The sequence below is a fragment of the Elephantulus edwardii genome, unplaced genomic scaffold, assembly GCF_000299155.1.
Source record: "Elephantulus edwardii isolate Elephantulus edwardi_28Jun2011 unplaced genomic scaffold, EleEdw1.0 scaffold00002, whole genome shotgun sequence".
NCBI lineage: Eukaryota > Metazoa > Chordata > Mammalia > Macroscelidea > Macroscelididae > Elephantulus > Elephantulus edwardii.
The window spans coordinates 32446988-32457650 of NW_006399752.1; the positions used below are offsets into that span (position 1 = coordinate 32446988).

At 57.4% G+C, this 10663-nt stretch overlaps 1 protein-coding gene across 1 annotated transcript in view; it reads right to left on the reverse strand.

Moving 5' to 3' along the window:
• The window catches only part of CCDC85C (coiled-coil domain containing 85C), a gene marked incomplete at its 5' end in the record, with an annotated part of 65168 nt that extends 54505 nt beyond the window's left edge, over window positions 1–10663 (reverse strand). The window contains one exon of the mRNA XM_006879169.1: window positions 10531–10663. Coding sequence (XP_006879231.1) covers window positions 10531–10663 — 133 coding nt within the window. The remainder of the gene's footprint in view (window positions 1–10530) is intronic.

A 10663-nucleotide genomic window follows, 5' to 3' on the forward strand; every position in this document is an offset into this window, starting at 1 on the left:
TTCCTCACAAGCCACCCTCGATTTCCAGATCTGCCAGCTTCTTGGTCTTGTTTCAAGGACAAGGCAGTTGTAGCTGGGACCCAGCAGGCTGGGATTTAACGGGAGGCCATGGAGCCACATGATACTCCAGCCACTGCCCACCTAAATCCGACTGGCACACCCAGATGTGCACCAGGTGCCGGCAGCCTTCCACGTGGACAGAAACGGTACCCACACACAGGGCAGGGCATGCACTCCACACCGGTTCAGGGTCAGGAGGTCACAGGCCTCCAATGACTGTCCCCCTCTAAGGGCTGGCCTCCAGCTCAAGGCTGGGATGGGGCTTCAGTGGGTACCGAGAGCTGGGGCAGCTGTGCACGGCCCTTACAGGTCCCACGGCCGGACTTTGAGGTCAGGAGGTGACGCGGTCCAGCTGGAGGGGAGGGGACGGGTGCGGGAGGGCAGGGTCCGCAGAGGAGCACACGGCTGGGGGTGGTGCGCGGAGTGCCCACGAGGTGACGTGGCGGTGACTGAGTGCAATTTTCCACGGGATTTCACTTTTGAAGAATGAAACAAGCCAGCTGAGGGAAGAGGCAGGATGCCTCGCAGCAAGGAGGGAGTGGTCAGGAGTGGGGTGCGGGAGCTGTCAGCAGGATAATGACAGTAGGAAGAAAACCAAGATTGGAAGGGAGAGATCAGGAGAGGGTGTGGGCTTGTCAGCACCGGAGCAAGGTCCCCCACAGCAGGGCGTGGGTGAGACCGAGCCCACCTATGGGGGGACTATGGGGGCAGCAGCAGGGCACCCCATCCCAGAAGTCAAGACCTGAGCAGACATCAAAAGCCTAGAAATCAAGACAAGGGGGAGCCGTTCTGTGAGGGGTGGGGGACTTGGCCACTGTGCTCCCCAGGGACACCAGTGTTATAAGGAGGGACAGGGCGGGGAAGGGGGTCCTTTATTCCTGTAGATTGATAAACCTGAACCTGGGGAGGAAGGATCCAGGAGGGAACAGAGGATGAGGAAGAAGACAAAGAAGGAGGGCCCTGGGAGAGGCTGGCGTGGAGGTAGAGGTGGGGCTGGGCTGGCCTGGGAGGCCAGGCAAAGAGAAAATCACCTTTTCTCTGTACCCAGGCAGGTGTGCACGCCCCAGGGGGCACACAGGGTACCTACAAAGAACAGGGGGGCCGGCGAGCATGTCCCAAGCCTGGCTCCCGAGGGATGCTCGGGGATGCGGGCCGCCCCGCGCCTGGGCCGAGCAGCGAGGCCGGAACAGTCACAAAGGGCCGCTCCCAGCCCAGCTCATTAGGAGCGGGCCATGGGCGCTGGGGACAGGCGGGCGTCCGGTGCACAAAGGGGCCTTGTGGTGGCGGGAGCTGGCCCTTCTAGCCTTACAGCTGAGCGGAGACGCAGGGCAGACAAAGAGACGCTGCTTCCCCTGACGACGCGCAGCTATTTTTGGAAGTGGGTCGCCGTTTCTCGGGGCTGCCAACGTGGGCCTGGCCCTGCCTGCACCGTCCCCCTCAATGACCAGAAAGCCCACCGGGCTGGGAGCGGGACGAGAACCCCTCCACTCGGAAGGCAGCAAGGAGGTGGGGTCAGTGCTGCGACCACAAAAGACTAGGGTGGAAGCCTTGAGCCCCACTGTCCACTGCTGCCCTGCTGTCTCCTTTCCAACGTCCCCACTGCAGACGTCAGCATGGGGGCAGCACCAGTCATTGCTCGCACAGCTAACGTGAGTTCACACCAGCTCCCTCAGCTCGGTGATGCCCACCCTCAGCTGGCCACTGGGCCTCTTCTCCCTTGAGCTGACCTCCTCAAGCATGGCAGCCCAGCAGGTCCAGCAGCCACCCCTATCCCCATCTCCTGGTCTCCTGCAGTGACCAGGGCCATTCACTACCACGGAGCCATTAGGGCCCAGGAAGCCATCTCTGGGGCAGCAGCCCTGGTTTCTAAGCTCCCTGGTGGACAGTGGACATGCTGACCTGGTGAGGGGCTCACCAGACCCCAGGGATTGTTAGCAATCATGAAGGGAAAGGAGGGGAGTGGGTGCAGACCTCTCCTCTTGCGTGCAGGAGACCCGGACTGAATGAGCCATAGTACTTCACATGCAGCCCGCACCCATCTATCAGGGAAGCCTGCATGTGGCTTCCACTCATAAGCTTCCGTGCAGCTTCCAGACTAAGACAGACTAGGAAGAAAGGGCTGGCAATCATTTCAGAAAATTCAACTTGTTCAAACTCAATGGATCCCAGGTGTCCAATCACAAAGATGGTGCAGGACGGGCAACCTTGTGCATGGGGTCATTCCGGGGCGGCTCATAACAGGGCACCAGGGAAGGAGGCACTTCTTGTCCCCTCCTTGGAGGGGGAGAGCTGGGGTGCTTCTAGAAATAGTTAAAAGGCCATGTAGGGCCCAAGAGCAGTAAATGAAGAAGGAAAGGTGAGTGGTCTGGTAATAAAACCCCCTACATACTGTGACTTTGCTTTCAGTCAGACAAGACCGTCGGGCGACAACCACAACCGGGGAAGAACACGCTCTTGTAGAAAGCCCACCCTTATGAGACCAAGCACCCCATTCACCCAGGGATGGAGCTCAGAAGACAGGAACAGGGAGCAAAGAACAAATGGAAATGGGGTAAACTGTGAGGAAGTGGGAAGAGGGAGGCTCCCCTGTGAGGGTGACCAGGCCACAAAGCAGAATGCATTGAATGAGAAACCAATTTAAACAATAAATGAAAATTAAAAATCAGGAAGAGAAGCACCCTGTCGCCACACCAACACTCACTGAACACCTGTAGGTCCTGTCCTCAGGAGACTGGTAGACAGCAGAGGATAGTGGACAGAGGACCCCAATTGGCCAGTAGCCTCAACGCCAGCGAAGTCCGCCTCAAGGAATCGGAGCCCGGTGCTGGCCTCTTGTCTCGTGCCAAGCCCGTTACCCTAACTCAACCTTTAAACTGAGTGATCCAATAGGGTGGCTGGTAATTCCACCAGGTCTATAAATACAGCCTCAAAGAGGCTGGCCCAGGCTGGGTCTTCGCATAGCCAGTGTGGAGGGGTGTAGGTGTGAGGGCAGGGATCCCCGGGACTGTGGAAAGCAAGGCCAGGACAAAATAAAAGTGGCCAATGAATGGCAGGAAGATCCTATCCCCAGCAGACAGGACATGGGTCATGGGGACCCATTTCACAGCTGGGAAGATGAGGGTACAGTCAAATCACGAATGTGTCTTGTGTGCATCATTAAGGCTGTAGACAGTCTGGGGTGAGAACAGCTGTGCACCCCAGGCCAGCAGCTAGCTCTTCCTCATCCTCATCAAATGGGGAACAGGGACCATAAGAGGTGAGGTTTCCAGGTGGACCCCTGGCAGGTCACCCTCGAGCCCCCAGGGAAAGTTCCTTCCCATCCTTTGGGAAGGCCCAGTGCAGAGGAATTCTCAAACCCCACTGCTTGGCCCCAGCCCCACTGCAGTCTCTGAATCACCTGTACCTAGACGTGCAGGTGAACCACTGCCAGGCTTGGGGCTCCCCCTCCTTCTACCTGCTCTCTCTCCTCCACCTCTGTAACCCAGTCCCTTGAGCTCCTGGCTCACCTGCCCACCCAGGCCCTTCTAAGCATGTAAAGGGCGCTGGCGGGGCCGGAGGCAGGCGGGAAAGCCAGGAGCCAGGCCGCCATCCTGGCCCCCACGCCGTGCCCTGCCTGTCCCATGATGACTGCTTCTTCATGGAACCAGCTCTCAGCCCAAACAGGGACCCTCGTGGGGGCAGGACCGCAAGTACAACTGGACATGACGGCAGCTCTCTATACCAGCCGGTCAGCACTGGAGCCTGTCTCTCCTAGACACCCAGGTTCCTGGCTTCGTGAGCTCGCAGATGGGCAGACGGTGATAACAGACAGAGGGCCAGACTCGGCAGGTCAGGCTCGGTAAGCTTCCTCCCTGACCACACTTCTGAGTCCCTTGAGGCCCAGGTGTGGGGTGCGGAGACCCTGAATGCCCCATGCCAGCGTGGCCTCCACCTTGAGACACCAACAGCTCCCCTAGAAGGGGAGGCCCCCACCATAAGGATATAGTGCAGGCACCAAGACACCCCTACAGAAGCAGACAGTACGTTCCTTGGATGACGAAGCGTCCTCTCTCTTACTCTGGGCTATGATGTTAGGAGGGGCTATTCTTTGGAAAGGGGCATTATGCTTGGAAAGGTGGTAGATCAGAAGACCCTCAATGAGGCGGACTGACACAGTATCTGTGGTAACAGGCTCAAATGTGTCAGAGAAGATGAGAATGGCACAAGATAGGACAGGCTTCAGATCTGCTGTTGACAGGGCCACTGTGAGTCATGCTCAACTCGACAACACGTAACCACACCACAGGGACAGACTAAGCCCAACCTGGAATGGAAACAGCAGCTGACCGAGGCTAACACTCAGATCCTCACCTGCATCTCTGGGAGCAGACCGGCAGGCCTTTCTTCCGAGGGGCCTTTAAACGCAAGCCATGAATCTGCCCGTGAGCAAGCCCCACCTGTGTGAACCCCCAGGGTGTGTCCTAACAGCAATCCCCTCTAGGTGGGGTCTTAGGAAGAGTAGGATGGACAGAGACACACAGGGGACGGACAAATGCCATACCAGGGCCTTCTTCAGGCAAAGGAACGTCGGAAACCAGGACAGAGGCCTGCAGGAGGCACTGATGTGACTGAGGTTCTGGTTTGGACTTGAAGCCTCCAAAACGGTGAGAAAATATAACTCCTGTGCTTTAAAGCACCCCTTCTGGTTTTTTTCTGTTATGCAGCCCAGGTACTCAGAGAGGCACACTCTTCATACACTGCGCCCCAAGCCGCTGGGGTTCCCTTCTCATCATCTCACAGCAGGAGACAGAGATGTCCACACAGGGGCTGTCTCGGCACAGACCTTGCTGTCCACATGGCGGAGAGGCAAGGGCAATGGATACCTACAAATACGGTCAGGTGGCCACAGTCAGGCCTGGGGACTCAGGCAAGGACAGTCACTCCTCAGTGGCTCAGGACCATGTGACCCTAGAGGTCAGGAGTGGCAGGAGGCTGGCGCGGGGTTGGGGGGTGGGGGGAGAGGCTTTGGAGCACAATGGGCAGGTCTAAGAACTGCTGTCTGTGTCCTTTGGGAGAACACTGTGACTGTCCCCATCAACACCTGTGGTCCATACCCCACCATCAGACCCAGGGTTGGGCACGAAGCTCCACTTATAACAGGCGGTGAGTGAGTTCTCCATAAGGGAGGAAGGAAGAGCCTGGTGACTGAGGACTTGACCACTCAGGTCCTCATAGCGCAGATGGGGAAACTGAGGCCCAGAGGTGCACTGAGCTGCCACGGCCAGAGGGTGGGGGGTAGGGCTAGGTGCCCCCTAAGCTGCAGGGTGCTCAGCCCTCAGCACCGTAGGGCACAGGCTCAGACAGGAGCGGTGAGCTGCAGAGGGAGGTCACACCCCCACTGTGTCACACACTGTTAGTCGCACACATCATATCACACAAATCCACGCCCAATCCCGGGGTGGGTAGCAGCTCCCTCTGTGCGGACGAGCCAATGGAGGCCTGGCGGGGGGCAGGAAGGCGGGTCCCAGCACTTCTGTGTTCTTGACGGAGCCACCAAGGAGGCTGCCTCCTGACTGAGCTGGGCACCCCCAGGCTGCGTGTGTCCTGCTTGGCCACAGACAATGTAGAGGAGGAGGAAGAGGAAGGCAGGCAGGAAGCTCTGTGAGGGGAGGCCTCCTCAGGAGGAAATGTCGCCGCTGTCCAGTCGGTCCTGACTCACAGTGACCTCTGAGAACAAGGACCCCGCCCTGCAGGCTCCCGAGGTGCCATCTGCACAGAAAGCTGACTGCCCCCGATTTAGGGCAGTGCCACACCCTTGCCAGGTGGCCACCCGGCACTCCCTTCCCCCACTCCTCATGTTGTCCACTGGGAAGTGACCCTGAGGGCCAGTTCCTCCCTTAGTGGGTACCCTGCCCTGAAATCCTTCCAGGTCACAAGGGCCTCTGCCCTCAGCCCCAGGCCAGGAGGCACCTGGACAGGGCCCCCCAGCCTGCGAGCAGCTCCACAGGGCCTGGACTAAGTGCACTTGAACTTCTGTGTCCTCATCTGTAAGATGAGGTGCAGGGTCACCCCTGGGGTTATTTGGAAGCACGGACCCAAATGAGGTCAGAACAGGGACATTCTCTGTGGTGAAAACTGTGGGGTATTAGACAAACACTGTGGTAAACTGTGGGTGCTGGGTCAGGGTGTGGTGAACTGAGGAGCACTGGGCACACGCTGGCCCAGCCCATGTCTCCGGCCTGCTGTGGACCCAGCCGTGCATGAGGCCTCTTATTGAGGCCGGAGCTGGGCTGTACAGGTTCAGGGCGCATGGAAGGCTTATGCAGCCCAGCACCTCCGTGACCTTTGCCCCCACCAGCTGGGTTTAGGAAAGCCCTTAGTCCTGCCAGGGGACTGAGCCTCCTTCGCATAAAAGACCTATTCAGGGTCCTGCCCTGTCTTGTTAAAAGGGCTCAGACCACCCTGGCCAGTCTTTACTTAAACTCCAAGAACACAAGCCAGAAAACCAACTCGTCTCTATCTGAGCTCAAAATTTTCATCCCAGGAGAGCCAGCTCCTGGGGCTCCCCGTTTTTAGGGCTAACTAAGGGGATGTGGGCAGAGGACACAGCCTAGAGACAAGGGGGGTTGGGAGGCAGGTAGGGGAGAAACAGCTGACAATTCTTCTGCATGTAAATCATAAGAGGGATCTGACCGGCTGGTCTTGGGGTTCCTGCCCTCAGTGGCTCACACAGCACCAGAGTCCAAGCACCCTCGTCAGCAGAACCCATCATCTACAGGTGCATATGAAGGCCCTCCAGGCCAGTGAACACTAACAGGCATTGCCCAGCATAGCCACCTCCAGTCCCCCCAGGGCACTGGTCAGATGAGGGTGCCACACTCCCCTTCCCAGAAGGGCCACAGAGGTGGCTACACCTGTGATGGCCAGGTGAGTGTCTCAGCTGCCAGGAGAGTAAACAAAGTGCAATCAGGAAGCATCACGGATTGAATCATGTCCTCAACATAAATGTATATAAAGATAAATAATGACAGGTCAAGAAGAAGGTGGAATCAGGTCTGGAGGAACATTCATCAACAACCTGCCTTAAGTTGATGACACAACCTCACTTGCAGAAAGTGAAGGAATCTTGAAGCACTTACTCAAGAAGAGAAAAGTCTACATACAGCCTTCAATGTGGGTCACATCTGAACATATGGAGAATTTAAAACCTCACCAATGGACAATAGGCATCATCACGGCGGATGGAGGGAATTAACGTTGTCAATAACTTCACTTTCCTCGGATCCACAATCAATACCTGTGGTACCAGCAGTCAAGAAACCAAAAGATGTACAGTTGTATCACTCTCAGAAAATGTGCCGTCAAAGACCTCTGCAAGGATATTAGTTTAAAGACTAAGGTGTGCTTGACCTACGCTGTGGTGTTTTCAATTGTTCAATGCACGTGGAAGTTGAATAAACAAGGAAAACGGAAGAACTGATGTCTTTGGACTGTGGCGAAGAGTATTAAACACCCACGGACGGCCAAAGGGGCACACTGCCTTGGAGGAAGGGCAACCAGAATACCTCTTGAGGGACGGAGGTGAAACGTGGCCTCACACACTCCGAGCACGCTGTCAAGAGCGACCAGTCCTCGGAAAAAGACATCAGGTTGGAAAAAACAGAGGGTCTGGGAAGGAGGAAGACCTTCAATGAGATGGACAGCCAGAGTGAATAAAACAGACTGGAGCATGGGAAGGCAGGACAAGATTCTCGCTTGCAGGGTTCCAACAGTTGTGGTCAGCCTGGTGGCACCAATGTCAATCACAACAATACTACAGTGTGAAAACCACAGGGATTTAGAGTGGAAGGCAGCACCTTTCCTCAACACAGCTCTGATGCAAGGGAAGTTCCCCTCAGGGGTGGCCTGTAACACACCTTCCGGCTCACAAGGTGTGAGGAGGACAGCAAAGCAAAGGAGGGACCCCCAGTACCAGGGACCACTGAGGAAGAATGAGGGGATGGTCACTTTGAACTCAGGCCCTGACACCAGGGAAGGCCAAGCCACACAGAGGTCACTGGAAGACAGACCACTGATACTTAAATTGACAAGGGCCTTGCTTCAGAACTGACAGAGAGAGGATAGTCTTCCCTTAAAACTGGCGTGCTGACCCCAGCCTCCTAGGCCGTGAGAGGGTCTGCGGAGGAGAGGAAGCCTCACGACCAGGTGGACTGACAGTGACTGCTATGGACTGACCAACAGAGGACGGGTTCAGACCTGCTGTTCTCAGGGTCGCTATGAGTCGTGCTTGACTCAACAGCACCTAACAACAACAACACAAACTGTGAGAGAATGTCTCTGTGTTACACCATCCACTCCACCTGGGGTATCTGGTCTGCCAGACAATCATTAAATACTGAGGGCAGCCAAGATTCCAAGTCAAGCCAGCAGACCCCTCTGGGTGAGGGGGCTACCAAGATATCTGGCCTCTGAGTCAGTCACAGGTAAGGCACCTGCCAGGCCAGGAGGCCGCAGGCAAGCCCGGGTCAGGACTCACGGAGGCACCTACTGATTAATAGTTACAGCAAAAATGACACACTGTGGCCGAGTGGAAAGCTGACCTCGCTGGTGATCCCACCCACACTGGTCCTACCCCAGCAATCTCCCCAGGGAACCCTCTAAAGCTGTGGGCCTCCACTTGCTTGCCTGTAAAATGGGGGTAATATTGCCTCCAGAGGGATCCTAGGAGGATGAGCTCAGACTAAGCACGCAGGCACAAGTCCAGTCCAGGCCGGGGGGTAGGGTGGGGGTTGCTGTCTTAGCTCAGCAGGAAAAGCCCAGACTCTAAGAGAAGAGCCTTCTCCCACTTCCAGGCGCCCTGTCCACTTGCTGAATGGCATGTCAAAGCCAAGCATGACTTTAACAGACACCGGCGGCTGAACATTGGGATGAGAATGCTGAATTTTCATTTCTCCACAAAGCAAAGATGTGTCACCACAAAATTTGCGGGTGACCGGCTCTAAGTGTCCACAGGACTTGGGGGAGCATGGATTCTGCAAGAAACCCAACACCTCAGCACCCCACTCTGCCAGCAGTGGGGTGGAAACCAGGGGCCAGGCCAGCCCTCCATCCAGCATTCATTATTCACCACTGCAACCCAAACACCCAGCCAGACACCCAGCCAAACGCTGACAGCACCTGCCCAGCGAGTGCAGACGATGCTCTCCGGCACCCGGGCAGTGCTGACACAGCTCCAAACCAGACATGGCACTTCCCTTCCCAGTGCCCTCCTCCCACAGGTACTAGGGGAAACTGAGGCCCAGAGCACTGTGTCCTCCTCCCCAAGACCCCTGGAATATGAGGCCAGAAGCCACGAGTCTCTATAAACAGCAGGGCAAAGTCATAAGGAACTCACCCTGGCCTAAGAAGCCTGTCTGCTAGGGAGGCAGTGAGAGTTACAGTTACAACGAGAAACCCGAGTTGTAGATTGGTAATCGGTAACAAAATATCCCTCTAAACCAGTCCTGCCCTGAACTCAGAGCCCAGACCCTGTCATAGTAAATAAAGGATAAACCTGCCTCCCAGCCCTCACCCAAGGACAGAGCTCCCAGCCAGCCCCCACCCCAACCAGGCCGCACCACTAAGCCACTGGACCAACGAAGAGGTCCTTCTTTGGCCCAGGCTGTCACTCCCGAGGAGGAGCAGTCCTGGAAGGGTGAGGGGAACGCCTTTAAAGAGAACCAGAAAGGGCTGTTTAATCTCCACCTTCAGGCAAATAGTTTAGGCAGCAGCTGAGGCGCACCAGCAGGACTGGGCGCCAAGCCACCAAAAATGTGGAAGAACAAGGAGGCCCCCGTGCCCGGGCAGGAGGGGTGCCAGGCCGTGGCCAGGATGGAGGGACTGGGGATGAGCCGCTGCCAGACCCTCGGAGCGGGGTACAGGCTGCTGGGGTGCAAACTCAAACTTAGGGCCCCTCTGCACGCAGCAGGCACACAGAGACTATACAGGTCACCAGCTTCCCTCTCCAGAGGCCCAAGGTCCCCGCGCCAGGGCACTTCCTGTGCCGCGTTCTGCAGTTTACAACTCCACCTGAGATGACCATCTCCACTGCAGAGATGACAGACTGAAGCAAAGCAAACAACCCTGGCTACATATGGCAGAACCAAGATCCACTCGCTATGCCGAGTCTGGGCGTGCAGGGCTCACCCCGCCGGAGGCAAGCGCTTCCCGGGCCTCGACGTCCCCGCACCCACCTGGAGACGCCGGGAGCACCGAGTGCGTGTGTGCGGAGGGGCACTGGGTTCCACGCAGAAGTTCCCAGTCCCAGCAGGGAGCCCGCTCGCCCACAGGACGTTAACAGAGCTGACAGCTCTGCAGGCGCCGAACTTTCCCGGGGTCCTAGCAGATCCCAGTGGCGGATTCTGAGCAGAGCGGAACTCGCGGCGCGGTCACCACCACCCCAGGCCCCACCTGCCCCGGTCAGCGGGGCCCTCCCCGACCCCGCGTTCTTACCGTGCAGGCCGTTGGGGATGCTGCGGTGGTGTGGCGGCGCCGACAGGTCGTCCAGGGAGCGGCGCGTGGCTGCGGCCTGGCCGTCGGGGCCCTTGTGCGGGCCGGGGGGCAGCAGCGGCGGCGGCGCGTGGTG